Source organism: Cornus florida, unplaced genomic scaffold (assembly GCF_030987335.1).
Source record: "Cornus florida cultivar Cherokee Brave unplaced genomic scaffold, ASM3098733v1 CherokeeBrave_3.0.0_Hap2_Chr10, whole genome shotgun sequence".
Taxonomy (NCBI): Eukaryota; Viridiplantae; Streptophyta; class Magnoliopsida; order Cornales; family Cornaceae; genus Cornus; species Cornus florida.
In genome coordinates this window covers 79337104-79360277 of record NW_026775580.1, presented here as the reverse complement: position 1 = coordinate 79360277, position 23174 = coordinate 79337104, and the positions used below count along the sequence as shown (strand labels likewise).

At 35.2% G+C, this 23174-nt stretch overlaps 1 protein-coding gene across 1 annotated transcript; it reads left to right on the top strand.

The window, feature by feature from the left end:
• The first annotated feature begins 2405 nt into the window (after window positions 1–2405).
• LOC132277927 (uncharacterized) lies at window positions 2406–9070 on the top strand. Its single transcript, XM_059779768.1, has 4 exons — window positions 2406–2881; window positions 2997–3095; window positions 3155–3350; window positions 8915–9070. Exons 1-4 carry the CDS (start codon window positions 2406–2408, stop codon window positions 9068–9070), a joined length of 927 nt encoding a protein of 308 aa, XP_059635751.1.
• Window positions 9071–23174: the final 14104 nt, after the last annotated feature.

Genomic DNA, 23174 nt, shown 5'->3' with positions numbered 1-23174 from the left:
CTAGTGGCTGAACCACGTTGTATTCTTATGTTCTTCATGTTTTAGTTACTTACTTTAACTTTTATATCTTTTAACATGGTATCAGGTTTAGCATACCCTACTTTATACTCTACTCATCTCGTATCTTTGCAACTCGCCTCGCACACTCGACAACTTCGTATTTAATTTCAAGTTGGACACTCGAGTTAAATCTCCGCGTACAACTTGAGGAGGGTGTTGAAGATAGGGGCGGAGCCAATTAAGGACCAAAGGGGGCACGTGCCCCCCCTGCCCTTGCTCCAACCTACTATGCATAGGTACATATTTTTGCTATATACATATACTCATATGGTAATTTTAAGTAGTGCCCCCTCTAAAATTTTTAAATTCCTCTAATTTCCTTTTGAAAAAAAAAAGTACATCATATATTTTTCCTTTTCTAATTTTTGTTTCCTTTTTCAAAAAAAAATCTTTTTTTACTTGTGTATAATTATGTATTGTACCATTTTTTTCCTCTTCTTTCTTTTTATTAATGATATTTGTGATTGTATTTAATTAAAATATTATTAATCAATAATTTGATCCTTATATTTGTCAAGTATTTTTTACTATACTTGACAAATATAAGGATCAAATTATATGGAACGTCCGTGGTTTAAATGACCCGGATAAAAGAAAGGTGGTTAAGGTTGCTTTGAGGCAGTGGAACGCTCATGTTATATGCTTGCAACAAACTAAGATGGCTGCTATGTCTGACGAGGTGGTAAGGAGTATTTGGGGAGGAAGGTTTGTTGAATAGGAAGCTTTAAATGCTTCTGGCACATCAGGAGGAATTCTTATTTTGTGGGATCGAAGATGGTTGTCCATAACGAATATCTAGAAAAGGCACTATTCTTTGTCATGTGTGTTTCAGATGGAGGATGATAATTTAAAATGGTCTTTTCTGGAGTTTATGGACCTGTTATTGATTGTGATAGACCAGTCTTTTGGGAAGAGCTCAGCTTTGTCAAGGAATTATGGTCATTGCCTTGGTGTTTAGGCAGAATTTTTAATTCTGTTAGGCCTCCGTTTAAGAGATCTATTAGGGGTAGGTGGTCTTTGGAGATGACCCAGTTTTCTGATTTCATCGATGGCCATTTCCTTATTGATTTGCCATTGGAAGGGGCTACTTTTACTTGGTCCAATGGTATCACTTTCTCAGGGTTGGATCGGTTCCTGATTTATGGGGATTGGGAAGAAAAGTTCCCGAATGTTACTCAGGCAGCTTTGGTTAAGGCAACATCCAATCATACACCCTTAGTTCTTGATTGTGGAGAGATGAGATCCAGACTTGTGCCTTTCCGCTTTGAAAATATGTGGTTAAGATATGAGGATTTTCAAAGGAAAGTTCAGTCTTGGTAGGGGGAAGCATTTTTTATAGGTTTCCCTAGTTGTGTCTTAGCTAGGAGGTGTTCAAGAATCTGGAATGGAAGAAGAATAGAGTTTTGGCTGATATTGCTGAACTTGACCATCTTGACGAGCTGGGGCAAGACATGGAGTCCTTATGCTCTAGAAGAGCGTCTTGTCAAGAGATTTTTGCGAAGATTGCTGTTATGGAGGAGATTTCGTGGCATCAGAAATCTCGGGCACTGTGTCTTAAAGAAGGTGACCGTAATACAAAATTCTTTCATAGACTTACTAACGCCCATAAAAGATGTAATCACATCGAGCGTATTTGTGTGAATGGTATAAAGTTGTGGAGAGAAGATGAGGTGCATGGGGGAATTGTTTCTTTTTATAAGCAGCTTTATACCAAGTCTTTAGAATGGAAACCTAAACTTGATGGGTTGCATTTTAATTCAATTTCTTCGCTAGATAGTGACGGGCTTGAGGTTCTTTTTACTAAAGAGGAAGTTTTTAAGGCGTTATCTAGTTGTAACGGGGATAAAGCTCCTCGCTAGATGGTTTTACTATGCAATTTCTTAAGGAGAGCTGGGAGGTGGTGCGCAGTGAGGTGATGAACACCTTTCAAGTTTTTCATTCTCATGGCACTTTTGAAAAATCTTTGAACGCTTCTTTAATTGCCCTTATTCCTAAGAAGGGTAACGCCTCTGATATTAAGGATTTTAGACCAATCAGTTTAGTGGGTTGCATGTATAAGCTTATCGTCAAAGTTCTCGTTCAAAGAATGCGGAGTGCATTGGACCGAATTATTTCAGAATCACAAAATACTTTTGTTGGGGGACGGCAGATCTTAGATTCTGTCCTTATTGTAGGGGAATGTGTTGACTCTAGGTTGAAGAGTGGTGTTCCTGGTATCTTATGCAAACTTGATATTAAGAAAACCTATGATCACGTGAATTGGAATTTTCTTCTTTACCTGCTTCGGAGGATGGGGTTCGGAGATAGGAGGATTAAATGGATAGAAACTTTGTATCTCGTCGGTTATGTTCTCGGTGTTTGTGAACGGATCTCCCACTGGTTTTTTTGCGAGTTCGCGTGGTTTGAGACAAGGAGACCCCCTATCGTCCTTCTTATTTCTTATTGTCATTGAGAGGTTGAGTAGATTAATGAAAAGAGCTGAGGATCTGGGTTTTATCAGGGGTTTCAGAGTTGGTAGAGAAGCTGCCAATCAGATAGAGATTTCCCATTTGTTATTCGCGGACGATACCTTGGTTTTTTGTGATACTAACGTCTCTCAATTGAGATACTTAGGGTGCATTCTTACTTGTTTCCAAGCGGTGTCCGGTCTTCAGATCAATGTGGGAAAGAGAGTGATTATTCTAGTGGGGGATGTTCTAGATATCTCTTCTTTAGCTGCTGTTCTTGGATGTGGAGTGGGCGCTTTTCCACTTCCTTATTTGGGACTGCCTTTGGGGGTTTCCTCTAGGATAATGGGGAATTGGGATCCGGTGATCAATAGGTATGAAAAGAGATTGACAGGATGGAAAAAATAGTATCTCTCGAAAGGGGGGAAGGTCACTCTTATTAAGAGTACCCTCTCGTCCCTTCCCACTTATTTTTTATCTCTGTTTCAGATTCCATGCTCTGTCGTTAAACGGATTGAAAAAATTCAGCGTCACTTTCTTTGCGGTGGAAGAAGAGAGGAATTCAAATATCATGTTAATTGGGACCAAGTTTGCAAACCGTAGAAATTTAGTGGATTAGGCATTCGGAAGTTGGTCCCTTTCAACAGAGCTTTATTGGGTAAGTGGCTATGGAGATTTGGTAAAGAGCGTCATCGTCAGTGGAGAAGAGTTGTCTCGTGTCGATTTGGGGAGGAGAGTGGGGGTTGGTCCTCTCGTCCTATTTTTGTCATGGGAGACGTTGGAGTGTGGAAATTCATTCGGAAGATGTGTTTTCCACCCACATCAGATTCAAAGTTCGCAATGGTAGGCACGTTCGCTTTTGGAAAGATTTGGGGTATGGTGATCAGCTGCTGTCTCTTTCTTTTCCTCGCCTCTTCAGTATTGCCGAAAACAAGCATTCTTACATAGTTAATTGTTATCATCTTGAAAACAGTGGGGTTACGTGGGATGCGCGTTTTAGGCGCTATTTTCATGGCTAGGAGTTGACAGAAGTTTGTGCTTTTTTGGCCTTGTTGTATAGACAGAAGGATGTTGGCAGAGGTTGTGATGATATTTTGTGGGTGCCTTCTCCTCATGGTAAATATAGAGTACGATCCATGTTCATGTGTTTGTCCAACTTTAATGGCTATGAATTCCCTTGGAAGTCTATTTGGCGCTCTAAAGCTCCTTTTAGAGTTGCATTTTTTGTTTGGACTGTGCCACCTAGGGAAAGATTTTTACATTGGATAATTTTAGAAAGAAGGGTAATACCATTGTGAATTGGTGTTGTTTATGCAAAATAAATGGAGAGTCCGTGGATCACATTCTCATGCATTGTCCTGTCACGTTTGATTGTTGGAATTTAATTTTCAGCATTTTCGGTGTTTAGTGGGTGATGCCTGAACACGCTTTTCAATTAATCAACGCATAGAGAAAATGTCCAGTTAAAGGTCATTCACGTGCTTATTGGAGGATTGTCCCACATTGTATTTGGTGGTGTATCTAGCGAGAGAGAAACAACAGAACTTTTGAAGGGAATGAATCAACTATTGCTAACTTAAAATCTTATATTCTCCGTTCCCTTTTCTGTTATTTTAGAGGAAGCGCTTGCTCCTCGATTGCTGATCTTTTTGACCTTTTGGATTCTATTGGTCCTTAGGGTTTTTGTTTTCCTGTATTAGGGACGTGTTCTTGAACATTTTTCTAATATATTTTACTTATCAAAACAAAGTATTTGTCAAGTATTTTTTTACAATACTTATTTAGCATGTTATTTTACAGCTATTTTTTTTTTTTTTTTCTTTTGCCTTTTGATTTAAAAAAATTTTTCATTTGTCGTACTTGTTGATTTTTTTTTTTTCTTTCAATAAGTGCATTGTGCTCCCCCTGAAATAAAATCCTTGCTCCGCTCCTAGTTGGAGAATAATTATAAGAGTGATTTAAGCGTTGACAGAATGTTAGTTTCTATACTTGGGTAACAAGTTGTCGTCATATTTGTATTTGACTTTCTGTGTAATTCCTTTATTATAAACTACTTGTAGAGCAAGAAATTTATATTCTCTAGCTACAAGTCTTCCCCATTTCACCTATAAATAGAGGTGGTTATTGTAAACAAAATTAAGAGAGTATAATAAAGATATTTAGCCCATTGGGCTTTGTGTGTCAGGGATGTAAGCCCTAGTAGCTGAACCACGTTATATTCTTGTGTTCTTCATGTTTTAGTTATTCTCTTCAACTTTTATATCTTTCAACACTGTAAGATAATTATGTTTTTACCAAGTATGATTGATAAATGGATGATAATTTACATGATTAGTTAATCTCAGTCAAGTTTGTCTGTTTGAAGCAATTACCAGTATAGTTTAACTGAATCATTAGTTAGTCTTAAGGGTATATCTACTCATTGTTAATTGATATCAAGGCAAAGTACCCCAATTGAATCATTAATGTATCAGAGCTTAAATAGTTTTTTAATTGAAAATTAAATTGGTGAAAATTGGTAAAGGTTCCTTTAAGATATATTCAGGTTTATTTGGGTAACCGTGGTTAGAATGATCGAGCTAGTGGTGGCGGTAGTGGTAACAGTGGTGGAAGGCAGGGATTTTGGCAGTAGCGGTGGTGGTTGAAGTTGGCTGTGGCAGTGGTGGTGGTGGAAGATGGCGGCAGCGGTGGTAGTAGAGGAAGGCGGTGGTTGAAGGCGGCGGCAGTGGTGACCATGGCGGTTGTATTCGGAAGTTCGAGCAATGTATTTATTTATTTTTTAAAAATTTTTTTACTAGGGAATGGAATGGTCATTAAGGAGTGGTAATGGTCATTCCAACTTAAATTTTTCATTCCAAGTAAAAGAAAAGGTCAAAAATGATGGAATGGTTCCCGCGTACCAAACGTAACAAGAAGAATGAGTAGATATATATACCCTTAATACTAACTGATAATTCAGTTTAACTATCCTGGTAATTGCTTCAAACAAATAAACAAACTTGATTGAGATTAACTAACATGTAAATCATCATCCATTTATTAAATCATGCTTGGTAGAAATAAACCTAATTATCTTATAGCAATTTAAAGTGAAGTAAAATAAAGTACGAGATGCACACCGGATTTTTTTTTTTTTTTTTTTGATAAACTCCCTCCACGACTAGTCAAAAAACCTCGGGACCTAGTCTGACAAATTAATTCACTGTGAAGAAAGAGTGATACAACCTAAACACAGTAAGATATCAAACACTAGTTGATCTTCAGTCCTTTGAAGATCTTTATATCTCTTTTTATCTGTCTACAGTATTCAGTACACTCAAACACAGCCTCTCCACTGATGAATCTTCAGCCCTAGTCGTCCTACCTTTAGGTTTGAGAATCTGGCTACAACAACAGTAGTATCAATACTCAACTATTCATCATTTCATCATAACTAGGTATGCGTGATGTATGATTAAAAGAAACAAATCTACACTTTAAAAAAAAATAATAATAATTTAAATGTTGTTCTAAATTGATTAAAAAAAACTTAGAAATTTTAGACGGTTGATTCTTCACCTGTAAAACATAAGTGTAAGTTCTTAAATTTCTTTGTCAAAATGTGAAAATGGTTGAAGAATTTGTTACGACTTTGAATATAGTCTTGTGATAGAAATATAAACTGAACACTATCATTTATGACTGATACGATAACTGAAGGGTGTGTGTTGATGGCTAGTTAATGGAAGCAGCAGCACTAAGTGCTACATGTTGATGGCTGGTTGATAGTTTCTGTTTAGGTGGTAACAGAAGAGTCAATATCAGGTTTTCAATAAGGTGTTTTGATAGGTTTTGATGACGACCAGTAAGGATGGGTTAAGGCTGAAAGTAACAGAAGTTTTGTTGGGTTTGGAAACTGATGGTTGTGAGGTTTGGTAACTAATGGTGGGAAGGAAGGAAGAGGTGTGGTGAGAAAATAGAAAGGAAGGAACAAAATTCCTTTGTTCGGTAGAGATGATTCAAGGAAAGAAAGGAGAATAGTCCTCCTTTACAAATTTTCATCCACCCAAAAATGGGCGGAAGAAAGGAGGGAAGACAAGTGGACTATTATAGAAGTTTTAAATTAAATTTTATCCTAAATTATACAAGTTTTAAATTACAGTATTATCCTCTATAAATTACAATATTATAAATATTATTGGATATAATGATAAAAACAATTAAAACTTTATATTTCCTTCACCCTTAACCAACATAGTAAATTATGACCTTATTCTATTCTCTTCTATACAACCGAACAAAAAGAAGGAAATACACAATCTCTTCCTTAGGGATGTTTCATTCATCATTTATTCTCTCCCTGCCATCTAATTTTTTTCTTTCCTACCGAACGGAGCATTAATGACCAAGAAAACACGATTCCTTAATGACTAAGGAAACACAAAATATCTAAGACGCCTTGATCACCAAGAAAACATAAAATATTTCAATCAAATACATAAAACATATCTCTGTAAGAACATTGAATGCAGCCTTTATCTACAAAGACAGAATCCAGCTTGCATTCAGCCATATCTTGGATGCAGCCTTTGTAGAACATTGAATCCAGCCTTCTCATGAGCTGGATACAACCTGTAGGATAGTCACCTATAGGTTTGCAGGCCTATCTATGCTCTGCATCATTGAGGCTTAGAGAGGTTCGACAGTGGGGACCCAAGTCCGAGATGCTTGGAGGGTTATGCCTTTGCCAACAGAAATTCTCTGACCTCTAAGAGCTATTTCCAAATTGCAGAATCAGATGCTTTAGGCAACACGGCCCAAAAATAGGCAGTATATGAGACTGAGAGGGAATTGAACTCCAAAAATCATCAAGGAGCCCCCATTCTCATCCCTCGTTTTACCACCTGATGGGGTTGATGCACAAGTGACGGGGTAAGACAAGTTAGAATTCGAATAATAAGTTCTCACTTTCATTGAGATTAGGTTTGTGATCAATGTACTAATTACAATATTTTCACTAAAACATAACTTTTGCTTGCTATTTCTACCATTCTATCAGTCCGGGTGATGTTCAAGTTGTTAATTTACTGTTTTGTAAGGCCGGCATTGCTTGTTCCTTATCTAGACCTTAATTGCTAGATATAGAAAAAGATTTGTTCTCTTTATTAAAGTGGTAATCTTGAATATGACGGAGTTTGGTGGTGTATTTGGCTAGAGACGAATAGGAGATCTTTCGAAGGAAAGGAGAATCCTATTTTTATGCTTAAGTTCTCTATTATCTACACTCTTTTTTGTTGGGTTGTAGGTAGAAATTATAGACCTTTAGAGGGGATTGTTGATTTTTAGGACTCTTTGAAAGTTTGGAGGCCCTATTTGGCCTTGTGTAGTTTTCTTGGGCTTCGATCCCCTTTTAAGCGCTTTTATACAATTTTACTTATCGAAAAAAAAAAGAAAAAACACTAGCGCCATAACACTTCCTCTTCACACTCGAACCACAAAAAAAATAATAACAATAATAAAAATAAAATAAAAAATTATTGGCTTAGTGCCACTCTCAACATGTATAAATTTTAGCATCCTCAAATTGTATGCCTGAACCCATAGTCCAATTGGTGTTGATTTAATCGGTGTTGGTGTTATAGGCGCACCCCAGATTGATCCGTGTTGGCGTTGTAAAGGACTCGCTTTGCTTCTCTTTCACGGTTAACATCCCCTTCGTGCTGACACCATACACCATATATACATCAAATCTTACAATATATATATATATATATATATATATATATATATATATATATATATTACTTATCAAAATATATGTGTGTATATATATATATATATTATAATTATATGAATTTGGGGATTTTGGGAAATTAGGTTTAGGTGTGTTTGGATGTAACTCTCAGTTAAGAGGTGTTTGGTTGTAATGGTAACAATAAAAGGCATTAGAGTCTTTTCATACTTATAAGGGCATTATGGCAATTGAATTATATTTTGTGTGTCACGTGATAGCCACGTGGTCGTTTCATGGTAAGTTTCGAATGGAAGCTCGCCAGACTGGGCAATGCAACCAAAGTGGTTAGTTCAGGGGTTTTCTGCCTCATTTGTAGTTTAGGGACCTTATTTGCTAAAAAGGTCATAGTTCAAGGTTTTTTTTTGAACTTTACCCTAAATAAAATGATGGTGATCCCAATTTGATCAATGCGAGTATTTGGGTTGGATAAGATTGCCTTTTACTATGTTTTCCATACAGCATAACAGTTATTTTATTATTATTATTTTTTATTTTTCATATTGTTGTCGAAGACTTTTGGTTTACCTTAAATTTGGTTTGGGCCTGAATTTGGATATTCTATAGGAGATCAAATTCAAAAGAAAATTACATCATTTATCAAACTTGGCTGACTGAATATTTGTATTGTTTGCAGCAAATGATGGTGAGGAACACTTGCGACAGGCGGCGATGGTTTACGAGTCGTACTACTGATGCAGTTAGTAATACAACTGACGTTGAGAGTAATGTTTTTTCTTCTAATGCAGCTGGTGATGCAAACAACGTTGAGGATCCACGTAAGTGTTTGTAATGGATGTGTCATGTTTCATTACTTTTCATCTAATGATAATTTTAGTACAAGTTATGTGATCCAAAAGCTCAATTTATAGCTTATGAGCTTAGAGCCTGTTGCTGCTATATATTTTCATTGTTTTAACCTGTACTTCTGTGACCTTTTCAATTATCCTCATAATATGTTGCAGTTTTTTTTTTTTTTCATTTGTAAAAATTCAATTTGAATTTGGGTGGGAGCTTCCTACAGATTGATACCCTATAGTTACAATAGATATGGGGAAAGCTAACATCACCTTTTTCATGGGCGGGATAAGCTTGCCCCTATTATTTTTGGACAAAAATATCTTCATTGTATACCACCACATTATTAAAAGTATGGATATTTAAGTAATTTAGAAACCTATTATCCTTATCTTCTCTTTTTCACTATCTCTCAAAATCTTTTGTCCGTGCCCTAGCCTCTCTCCTCTGAACCAGAAGCGATGGCACAACCATCAAAACAGCCGTGGTGGTGCTACTCCCACTATTCCCATAACTGCCACCACCATCCCCACCCAGCAAGGCCGGTCCTGGGGCAAGGTGACCAATTTGGAAGAGCCTCAAATTTAGTACCATAATGTAGTTTAGTAGTATATGTGTGAAATATCACTACTTCTCATAATTGCACGTAACTAGTCTTTTAATCAATTTAAAGACATCTATTCAAGCCATAATTTCCATTATTAAAAGACAACATACTTAAAAAAAAAAAAAAAAAAAAAAAAAAAAAAAAAAAAAAAAAAAAATTCCATAATTGAAAAACAACACACAATCATATATCATGTAAATTTATGGCAATAAATAACTTTCAAAAACAAATTCTGATATGTAATACAATAATTTATATGATAAAAATAATTTGTTTCAATCCCTTTCCTTCAAGAGAATAAAGGATTTTTTATATTTAAACAAGAAACTGATTTATATTATTATTATATTAGTTTTGGGCTCACGTGCATGCATGATAGTTAAACCCAGTTCAAACAACCAAATTTTTAACTCATCGATGCAATCAACTGTCAAATTTTTAACTCAACCCTATTCAAACAACAAAATTATGACAGAGTACTTTAATTTATAATTTTGCATCTCAAAATGTAAGACGGTCACATTTACTTTGTTTTGAAGTTGAATTTTGATTTTTGTGACTAAGTTGTGTTGAATATTTTTAAATTTTTTAATGTAAATTGGATGGTTCTCTTTATAAAGCACCCAGACCGATTTTTGTTGTGTGTTTTTAACCTTAATATATTTCATGTGCTTGTCATCTGATGTTAATGTAAATTTGCAATCATGTAATTTTTTTGCTTGTATGTATGAAACTTTATGTATAAAGGGCCTCACATTTGAAAATTCGCCTAGGGTCTCTCAAAATTTTTGGAATCTCAGGGCTGGCCCTGCCACCCAACAACCACCAACACAATAACAACGGCACCACCACCATTTCCACCCCCATAACCACCACCACATCACTGGAATCATGCCCTCTCGCGATGTTCTCTAGCAGAGCAGAGGCACCAAACCAATCGACAACAGCGATGTCGGAGAGGCAGTCTTGCTGGAGGGCGGGGAGTCTGAATAATGAATCGTTGTTTTCCAGTGAGTGCTGCAATGGCGACAACGGTTATTTAACAGATCTTTATTGACATTACTATTCCTAATACTAGATTGATTTGCAACATAATAAGAAGTTGGCATCACGTTCAGCAAATACAAGCCATTGTCCTCACATGTACTTCCAATCGTCTTCCGCGTATCCAAGTCTTGAAACACGCAGTGAGATGGAAAATAGGTTATAGTACAATTCAAGTCTTTTGTAATATGACTGACGAAGGAGGTTATAGGTAAATTTTGGGACATGAAGAACAGAGGATAAAGTAAGATTAGGAAAGGCAAAAACAGTGCCCTTCCCCGCAATGGAGGTGCCATCAGCCACTCTAACCTTATCCTTACCAGAACATAAACTGTACAAAGAAAAATCAGATGTTATACCAGTCATGTGATCAGTGGCTCCTGAATCAATGATCCAGGTGGCCAATAGATAATATGGAAACCTGATATGCCGAATAAGAGTTACATGTTTGAACGAAGTTAGAGGTGGAAATGGAGGCATTTTGAGCTAGTAAATATCAAAGAGCATCTAGTTCAGCCCCGGACTAAGAACTCGGTGGGCCTAAGGAGGCATTTTTTTTTTTCTTAGTTAGTTATCACACATACGTGCCTCCACTAAGGTTTGAATCCCTGACCTCCCTTTGAGAAGTAGGAGCCTAATACCGCTAGGCCACTAACCCATTGGTGCCCTGAGGAGACATGACCAGTAGAAGTATTCTCTACAGTATGTGTCATTGATAACCCCCTAAATGGACCAGGCCTTGGCCTAGCATTTGCATGTGCAGGAGCTGGAGTAGGGCGACTGTGTAGATTCCAGCATGTTTCCTTAGTGGCGCGTACACCCATAGTGATCACACCTCAACTTGCTCTTGTCATCCTACTTCCCTCCTTTTGGAGGATTGGGCTTGTTCCATTGTTATGTGGCAAGAGCAGAACTCTTGGACAATGGTACTTCTAACTCAGGCTTAGTGTGTACAGGTGCAGAAATAGCAATCATTCTACTCTCTTCAGCCTGGATATACGAAAACACTTCTCTAACAGAAGTAGAGGTTGGATACCTACCAACACTTGTACCTTGGCATGCTCGTATCTCGAATTCAAACTACCCAAGAACTCATAGATTTGATTCCTTTCTACAATAGCACTAAATGTTTTAACATCAGCTGCACACACAGGTATATAGTCTTGCTAGTGATCTAACTCTTGGGTTTTAACTACGCGCCTAGAGCTTTACAAACCATGCTCTGATACCATGTTGACTTTAAGAGATAATCAAATCAAAGAGTAAAGTACAAGAAGAAGAAAAAAAAAAAAGAAAGAGGATAAGGGAAAAAGAGGGAGAGATGGGGAAAGAGAAAAATACTTTCATTCTTCCACCACATTATATTTATAATAATAAGTTTCAAAAATTACACACGAGCCCCAACATTATATAAGTAATACAAATAGGCCCTTGACAATGTAACAATAGTGATGCGTTTTGCGCTACACTGCCAAGAAATACATTTTTAATGTTTCTTCTTTCCTTCACAAAAATGGAATCTACTTTCTATTATAGAAAAAAATATTTTTTTAAACACGATTTTTTTGTTTTGTTTTGTTTTGCCATTTTAAGTGCTGGCAAAATAAAAAAAGAAATGTTTCTCGTTAGTGACGTAGAGCGCAGGGGCGTGCCCCAAGTGCGCGCTTGCAAGGGACCACACACAAGCGCTTGCGCAGATGAAGGGAACATGCACCACCATGCGCACATTGGCACACCCCAAACGCGCGCTCATGCATGGGGCATGCCCCAGTGCTCACACATGGAAGGGGTTTCGCCTCAAGCGCATGCACGCAAAGAGTTACCCCCCAGTGCACGCGTGCAAGGGGCCACACACCAGCGCACGCACAGATGAAGGGAATATGCACCACGACACACGCATGCGCACATTGGCACGCCCCAAGCGTGCGCTCATGCACAAGGCACGCCCAGTGCTCATACATGGAAGGGACCTCACCCCAAGCGCATGCACGCATGGGGTCACCCCCTAGTACGCGCAGCATATGCTCGACCGGTACCATGGACTTAAAATATACAAGTTGCATCGCTGACATATATTCATTACTGTATTTTTGCCTTTAATTGTGATTTTATATTTTGCCTCCTTAGGAACCCTTCATTCTAAGGTGTTTTTTTGCCAATTCTATCAAGGAAATGGACTCTTCAGAGTTCAAAAGTTTAGTCGTAAGTTCAATATCTTTATAATTTTTCATTTTTATATAATTCAGATTAGTCTTTTAACTAATGTATTGTTTGATCATTCAACAACAGGCTTTTTATAGATACCAAGATCATTTTTTTGAATAAAAGCACAACATAATATTAGAATATTATGGGTTGTACAAAATGGAATACACGGATTTGCATGCGGATGGGGGTTCCAAGTTGATGAGATATCTTTCGGTAGAAGACTTCATGTGGTTCTTCCTCATGATTCATGAAAAGTACTGAAAAAGGATTTATAATTACATGTTCAAGCAGCAAATTTATGTTTTGGATAATTATCGGGGGACATTAGACGCAATCGTCTATTTTTGGAAAGCGCCACCTAGTGGGTGGTACAAGTTAAACGTCGCTGGGTTTTGTAAGATAGATCTTGGAGGGACCAAAGAAGCTGGTTGTGGAGCAGTATTGAGAGATTCTAGGGGAAGGATTTTGGAAATTTTCCATAAGCCATTTCCTGATACAACATATGGAGATGAAGTATTGAGAGATTCTAGGGGTAGGATTTTGGAAACGACATTTATCGATGAAGTATTAGGATATTCTAGGGCTGGGAATTTGGAAATTTTCCATAAGCCATTTCCTGATACAGAATCCAGAGATGAACTATTTTTACTTGGAGTCTATCATGGGATATATGAAACTCTCTGAAGGAGATCGAAAGTTAAGAGAATAATATTGGAGATTGACCATAAAAAAAATTTCAAGTTGACGAGGCCGCTTTGAATACGTCAAAATAATGTAGTGAATATGTGGTTCAAGAAAAACCTTTTATGTCAAATTCAATTTTATAAAAACCACTACCAACACTACTACTAACGTAACAAGAGTAAGTAGGGATCGTCCCAAGGGATTATTCGTGTTGTAATTTAACTTTAACTGTAGCGTATCATAAGATTGCAAAAGAAAGAGATTAATTGTTTGAATTAATTAAAATGCAACTAAAATAAAACTAAGTAGAGATAGGAATTTAAAATATATGAAAAGAGAACTTAGGGTGTTGGAAACACCACTAAGCTCATGTAATTAACCATTTGCTTTCCATTAATGGGGAATACATTGTTGTGAACAAAATGCGACTACCAATTGCAATATTAAGCATGGAAAATCAAATTAAAGAATGAATTGTCTACTTAAACTAAGTGTAGCACAACCCATCAATTCTAAGCATGACCCATCAAACTAGTCACAACTGTAGCACACATCAATTTAGAGAATTATAGAATTTGCAATAATAAGCCATGGAATATCAAATCGAGTATAGATTGTCTACGTACCTACAAACATGAACTAAATTGTAGAACAACCCATCATTTATAAGTATAAACCATCAAATTAATTGACAAACCCATTCAATGAAAAACCCATGTCTAGCCATCACTAGATTCTCAATCAATCACACATAGACATGCAATTAATATAAAAAAACTAGTGTAGAGATCAATTCCCAAATAATCACACATAAGACAACATGTAATTACAAAGAGAATCAATAGAAATAATTAAATCATATGAATCATGTGAGACATAATTTCCAATTTAATCATACATAGACATGTATATAAACTAGAGAATTAATAGGAAGAATTAAACCATAGAAATTATAGAAATATACCAAGATTTATGAAATTCACAAGGCTAGAACATTAATCACAACAATATACATAGATCCCCAAAAATAGAAATACAATGGTTTAGATTACACAAGACTTAGGGCTCATCCAAGCCCTAAGTGTAGATCTAGCCAATCATGGAGGAGGTGGATGTGGTCATGGAACCCTCAAGAGCAAGCTCCAAATATGGCTCCATCTTCTTCTTTCTCTTCTTCTTCTTCTTCTTTGAAGCTCTAGAGATGGAGAGAGAGTGGGTCTAGAGATGGGTTCTTGAGAAGTGCCTCCACTTCCCTCTTATCTTCTAACCCTAATCTCTAACTTTTCTAGAGAGAGAAATAAAAATTACAATGTAAAAATAAAATGAGAAAAAGCTACTTTACAAATGGGTCACTTTCCTTTATATAAAAGGTCATTTTCTTAGCCACTAAGTCTAGAATATAGCCCCAAAAATATCTAATCCCGTAGTATGTGGTAGATGGACTTTTGGGCGCGCACAGGAATAAGACAGCTCGCTGCCAGCAAATGTTCGATCGATCCAACTTTGATTTTCGATCGATCCAACTTGGCAGTTTTTCAGCATTAGCCTCTTTTTGCTCCAAATCAGCTTTCTTTTGCTCCGGATCCTCACTAAGACTTAGTTTAACTCCAAAAAGGCCTTAAGAAACCATTTTTAGCCCATTTTAACATTATTGACCTGAAATATACAAAAACACAAATAAGTACTAAAACGGGAAAATAAGATAGATAAAGGTTCTAGAATACTCAAGCTTAAGGGGTTTAAATGTGTACTTTTCAGCACTCATCACACCCCCAAACTTAATTATTGCTAGTCCCTAGCAATGAACTACAAAGTAAATAAATGAAATGAACAACTAAACAAATATGAATTAGAAAGCAATAAATGGATAACGCCACTTTCGCAGGGAACACGATTGCATTTAGCATATGCAACAAGCCTTTTAAACCCCTAGGTTACCCCTAGTGGACGAGTGAAGTCTCGTAAGGGTTTTCAGAAATAATACCCAAAAACATTAAGCTCGTTTTTTCAAAAGAGGTACCAATATTGCAAACAAGCATTAGAAGAAAATTACCTCAAGTATGCAATTTTTCAACCATTTCCAAGCAATCTCCCAAAATCTCAACATCAAGCAAGCAAATATGGTCCTCCACACATTAAGAAAATGATCAAGTAAATCAAAACAACTCTAGAATCATTTTAAGTGGACCAGTATCAAATGCGTTGCTATCTTAGCTAACTAAAGAATTAATCACATCCTTACCCTCAAACTAGCACACAAATCTAGTACCGATCATCAAGACAAATAGTGGACCTTGTATTAAAGCTTTATTGTTCTAGGTGCGCTTATTCTTTTCACTCGATTTTTTTTTTTTCTTGAGGATCAAAGAAGGAAGTATGGTGCAATGTGTTGATCTCTTAAGCTTTCTAGCGATTCATGAGGTCGAGCGTTTGGTCAATGACTCCCAAACCAGACGGCTTTAGGGCACTAGGTGTTCAAACACCCCTACGAACTTACAAGCTCCAATCAACTAGGCTACAAATCAAGACAACCTCCATCTAATCATTTCCCACTACTCACCTTTTGGAAGAAGTCCTCACTTTTTTATTGCTTTTGCAACTTTTTCTTTTTCTTTTTCTTTTTTTTTTTTTAGTTATTAACTTAGAGTTTAGGCCCTCCACCTTTCGGCGTAAGAAGTTCAATGCTTAATGAGGCTAGAATCTCGGCTACTTAGTGAAAAGGGGTTGTTATCCACCTTTGTCAAGAATGAAAGCTTTCAATGCACTACTAGCTCAATTGGGATATAACCAATTCAATAATTAACAAAGCATGTACCCCACAAATGAATGCTAGTGTGCGCCTGTGCTAATGTAGAATCCTAGAATGAATCTCAAAGCAATTACAAAATCAAGATGATGTGGACCACAAATGCAAGCATGATATCAATCTTTCGAAAAATTTATCCCTAAATGGCATCCACAAGGCATACAAGGAGTATTGGACTCTAAAGTCAAGAAATTTTTAAATTTTAAGCAATATAGTCCTCAAAAGATCAAATTCATAGCTAACATGGATCTCAAATCTCAATCATACATTTAAAACTCAAATCTAAGTAGAATGCAACAAAGACACCTTACTCCCAAACTTAAACCGCACATTGTCCTCAATGTGCAATGAGAACAATGGAAAAGATGTAAAGAGTATACCATGGTGGTGAAAACATGAAACCCGGTAGTGATCCAATTCGAAAGACGTCTCCCCCAAACTTGGAATCAACAACCTACTTGAATAACCATACTAGCAAACTCACATCAAATATCAAATGGGATAAGAATAATCAAATCATGCAATCTAAGGCAATATAGCACAAGATTGAAGAGAGATATGAGATCAAGCCCTAACTAAAGCATGAAAGTATGCATGACTACACATAAGGGCACAATGGTGAATCTTTTTATATTTTTCTTTTTATGAGAGCAAGTATATACAAAATGCAAGAAAAATAAAGAATAAAATGTATGAACAAAATGAAAAAATAAAAATAAAGAAAGTAAAATGTGATGAAAGAATATGTACAATGCAAGAAATGAAAAACAAAAAGTATGAAAGAATACAAGAACAAAATAAAGAAAAATGAAATTAAAAAATTTTTTATTTATTTTTTTTTTCATAACAAGTATATACACATACACAAAAATAAAACAAATAAACATGTAAAGAAATAAAGGATGCAAAACATTTTTTTTTTTTTTTTTTTTTTAGAATTTTTAAAAAATTTTGAAAAATTAAAAATAAAAATAAAAATTTAAAAATATTTTTAGATTTTTGAAAAATAAAATAAAAGAAATAAAATAAAATAAAATAACTAAAATAAAATCTTTTTGGGATTTTTTTTTAATTAAAATAAAATGAAATAAAATTTTTTGGAATTTTTCAAATTTTAAAATTCAAAATTCAAAATAAAGTCAAAGCAAAGTCAAAATGATAAATTTCAAAGTTAAGATCGATCTGAACAAATGTTCGATCGATCTGACAGAGAGCAAGAATATATAGGTTTATGCAAGTCCAAAATTTTTCTAATTGTTGAAACTCAAGATCGATCGAACTTAATGTTTAGATCGATCGAAAGTCTTCTGATCGATCTAACAAAGAACTGAGATCCATGGATTTTCTTAGATCGATGAGACAGAGAGGTGATTTGGATGCAGGTTTGCTACAGAATGAAGTTCGATTGATCGAACTCTCATTTGAGATCGATCGAACTTATGCAAAATGCTCAATTCAATATGAAAGTGCATGCAATCCTAATCACAGTCCTTAGCAATACATATGAACCTAAAACCAATATCTAGACTTCGCAAGAAATGAAATTTAAGATAGAAATGAGGGAGGAATAGGGTTTTGACACCCTACGAAATGCTTTTGCTAGACTTTAACGTCTCTAGCAAGATGTTGGGCTCACTAATCAAAAGAATCAAAAACCGGATATGAAACATCCTTGTTGATCCTCTTTTCCATTTTCTCATTTAATGTCCCACTTATGACAATAAAATCATGCTTCAAAAGAATGACTTGAAAAGAATTAAAAGAGATGATATTATTCCTTTCATCCACGGTCTTGAAAACAAAATCAATCATGGTTGGGCTTGCCTCTTTGTTGTGTTCTTGAAACACATTCAAATGATCATTCACTTTGAAAATTGGTGAGGCATTGTCTTTCAAAGACTCATTTGGAATATCAAGGAACACCTTCTCTTTATCCTTTTTCTCTTCCTCAAAAATAATCATCTCCTTACCTTCCAAGTTATCTAAGGAGTCCATTAAAAATTTCACTTCATTTTTGGAGCTTTCAAAGTCAAAACCACAATTTTCATACATTTCCAAGAGGCATTCCTCAAGAGGGTCATTGGAGATAATAGAAGGAAAACCCTCTTTTACAAGTTCCTCCTCCTTCTTTCCTACCTCAAGTGTGGTCAACATCTCCTCACTCTCTAAAGTAGCAATGTCCGAGATAAAATCATAATTAAAACAAGGAAAGTCCTCATTAATCATATTTTGTTCTATTGGATTAGCCACTAACTCACTTGCCACTTCCTCCTCTATACAAGATAGAGTGTTAGGCATTAGCTCACTTGTTTCATTCTTCTCTTCACTCTCATCATCCTCATCTATATACATTGAAGTTCTTGCCATTTTTTCATTTGCCTCTTCCTCCTCCTCTTGACAAGAAAGAGTACTTGCAATTTGCTCAACTTGAGCTTCAAGATTGGCTAAAGTTTGAGAATGAGAATTAATAAGTGAAGTTTGTGAAACATGTACATCAAATAAAGCTAACACTTTTTCTTCAAATTCGGGTGAATACCTAGAAGGTGGTGGAGTTGGTTCATCATAAAATGGTGGGGGAGGGTAATAGTCACAAGAAGGATTAAATGAGTGATCAAGTTCATAATAAGATGGTGCATAAATGAATTGGACTCAACCTCATAAGGATCAAAATATGGTGGAAGGACATAAGGTGAGAGGAAGTAACTTTCCCCCAAACTTGGATCAAACAATGGCTCCATCTACATTCAAAATCCAAATGTAACAAAAAATAATGGCCTCCACATGGGCCGATGCTTGGACAAAAATTTAAGCAATAAAATGAGCCTCAACAAGGTCTATCATAAGCATGCAAAGAAGTGAAACAATTAAAATACAAGAGTTCCAAGAATTGCTCACAATGGTCTTCAAATTTTAATGTTAACTTTAAGCTCCAATGATTGCTTTAAGTTCCAAAGTTCACCTTCCTTGTAGTCAAGTACTTAATTGAACAAATAATAATGAGAATAAGAGAAAAGAATATACAATGAAAAATAAAATAAAAATAAAAGCAATCAAATGAACACTATTGTCTAGTTTAATTCCAACAAAACCATTAATCCCTGGCAACGATGCCAAAAATTGACGAGGCCGCTTTGAATACGTCAAAATAATGTAGTGAATGTGTGGTTCAAGAAAAACCTTTTATGTTAAATTTAAATTTATAAAAACCACTACTAACACTACTACTAACATAGCAAGAGTGAGTAAGGATCGTCCCAAGGGATTATTCGTGTTGTAATTTAACTTTAACTCTAGCGTATCACAAAATTGCAAAAGAAAGAGATTGATTGTTTGAATTAATTAAAATGCAATTAAAATAAAACTAAGTAGAGATAAGGATTTAAGATATATGAAGAGATGACTTAGGGTGTTGGAATCACCACTAAGCTCATGTAATTAACCACTTGCTTTCCATTAATGGGGAATGCATTGTTGTGAACAAAATGCGACTACCAATTGCAATATTAAGCATGGAACATCAAATTAAAGAATGAATTGTCTACTTAAACTAAGTGTAGCACAACCCATCAATTCTAAGCATGACCCATCAAACTAGTCACAACTGTAGCACACATTAATTTAGAGAATCATAGAATTTGCAATAATAAGCCATGAAATATCAAATCAAGTATAGATTGGCTACCTACCTACAAACATGAATTAAATTGTAGAACAACCCATCAAGCATAAGTATAAACCATCAAATTAATTGACAAACTCATTCAATGAAAAACCCATGTCTAGCCATCACTAGATTCTCAATCAACCACACATAGACATGCAATTAATATAGAAAAACTAATGTAGAGATCAATTCCCAAATAATCACACATAAGACAACATATAATTACAAAGAGAATCAATAGGAATAATTAAATCATATGAATCATGTGAGACATAATTTCCAATTTAATCACACATAGACATGTAAATAAACTAGAGAATTAATAGGAAGAATTAAACCATAGAAATCATAGAAATATACCAAGATTCATGAAATTCACAAGGTTTAAACACTAATCACAATAATATACATAGATCCCCAAAAATAGAAATACAAGGGTTTAGATTACATAAGACTTAGGGCTCATCCAAGCCCTAAGTGTAGATTTAGCCAATCATGGAGGAGGTGGATGTGGTCATGGACCCCTCAAGAGCAAGCTCCAAACATGGCTCCATCTTCTTCTTTCTCTTCTTCTTCTTCTTTTTTGAAGCTCTAGAGATGGAGAGAGAGTGGGTCTAGAGATGGGTTCTTGAGATGTGCCTCCACTTCCCTCTTTTCTTCTAACCCTAATCTCTAACTTTTCTAGAGAGAGAAATAAAAATTACAATGTAAAAATAAAATGAGAAAAAGCTACTTTACAAATGGGTCACTTCCCTTTATATAAAAAGTCATTTTCTTAGCCATTAAGTCTGGAATATAGCCCCAAAAATATCTAATCCCGTACTATGTGTTAGGTGGACTTTTGGGCGCGCACGGGAATAAGACAGCTCACTGCCAGCAAATGTTCGATCGATCCAACTTTGATTTTCGATCGATCCAACTTGGCAGTTTTTCAGCATCAACCTCTTTTTGCTCCAAATCAGCCTCCTTTTGCTCCGGATCCTCACTAAGACTTAGTTTGACTCCAAAAAGGCCTTAAGAAACCATTTTTAGCCCATTTTAACATTATTGACCTGAAATATACAAAAACCCAAATAAGTACTAAAACGGGAAAATAAGATAGATAAAGGTTCTAGAATACTCAAGCTTAAGGGGTTTAAATGTGTACTTTTCAGCGCTCATCACAAGTTGCTAAGTCATTATGCACCCTCACGAATGGTAGATGATGAACTTTATGAATTTTATTGATAAGCTTTAATTATACAGTTTGAGTTCATTCTTTAAATATAGATTCCAGTTTCCAATAACATTGATATAAAATTTATTGTTTTGCAGTAACATTTTTTACATGTTGTCAAAGTTTGACATATATGAAATAAAGTTTCAATATCCTCAAGGAAGCAGTCTAGCTAATAGAGTTGCATCTATAGCTTCACATCTGACCGTAGGATAGCGTTTCCCCATATTCGACAAATGTTTTGAGACACAAGTCAAGTGTGATCAATTGGAGATTCCACGATATGAGGTCTTCCTGGATGAAGAAGAATCATCCGATGAGGATATTTAAAGTCAGGTACTCTTACTTCCCTTTCTCCTTTTCTACATAAAAACATACTACAAAGAAAAGAAATCATTTTTTTTACTGTTTTTTTAGTTAAAAATGTATATTAAATTCGTGAAAGGAGAAAGTAATTAGCCTATCTGTTGTTCACCGCAGTATAAAAATAATTAATTAATTAAAATAATAAAAAAAAGAAAGGGGGCAAGTGTGGTGGGTTGTAAAGGGGATTCTGTAATTTTATTCACATTTATTATAGTATATTATAAAGTACGCTAAGAGCTTTTGAAAGAAAAATAAATAAATAAATAAGGTTCACTAAGTGGGAGAAGAATTATTGGCTGAATATGTTTTATGCAGATTGTCATGTGTTTCATTATACTAGCAACAAGAAGCCCCCAAGAGCTGATCACAATGACAATTCCCCTTTGCTGACAATTCTACTCCAGTCCATTGACTATTTAATTTTTACAACTTATTAAAAACAACTGGATTCTCACAAATTAGTTTGGGCAGGGGCTGCATATAATCTGATATTGTACATATTGGCTAACCAGGTGTGTAACTTTTTTTTTTTTTTTTTTTTTTTTGTTACTATAAACTTGTAAGCAATTTTTTGTTATGCCACATTTTTTGTAACTTTAATATTCCTTTTTTTAAAATTATTAATTTTTCTTTTTAATGAGAATTTCATAATTGTGTTGCAACCCCGAGGGGCTTAAGTAACGTTTCTTTGAAGAATCTCCTTCCTGCAAAGAATACCTCAAAAGAAATTCTAAATAAATAAGAAGGAAAGACCGGTTAAACAAGGAATTTAAAACATATTCATTTTCATATGAATTCAACTAGGTGAGAAAGAAAAAAAATTAAAAAATCATAATTGTATTGCATATTAGGTTTTAGTAGGGGTGGCAATTTAAGTCCAAACTCATTAAATCAATCAAATTTGCCCACTAAAATTAAATTATTTGGATACTCAAATTTAAGTGAGTGGGTCAATAAGGAATAAAAAGTAGGTACCCCATTCAATTCAAGAGTCAATGGTGGGTTAAAAATGATACCCATCTTAATCCATTCAAACAAAATTTTATTTTTTTTCTCTCCTCTCTTCTCTCTCCTTTTTCTGTCATAAAAAATTTTAAAAGAAAATTGTAATGCTTTATATCAAAAAATTCAAAAAATTAATGTAAAATATATACATATATATATATATATATATATATATTTTGTTATTCAACAATCATAATAGTAATAATATTCCTGAAAGTGTACATATAAATATCTGTATTTTTAAAGTTTGGTACAAATTGCCCCTTGATGGTCTGTTTTGACCAAATTTTTTATAAAAATTCCAAAATACAATAAGAAATATAATTAAATAATCATAGGCCTCAATTTACTCTGTCTCTATTATATATATATATATATATAGCTTCATCCATCTCAACAATTCTCTCTCCCCGCCGCCACCTCCCCCACCATTTCCACCACCACCATGAACACTACCCACAGCCCAGCTCTACCCCACTGTCCACTAGTACACCATGAA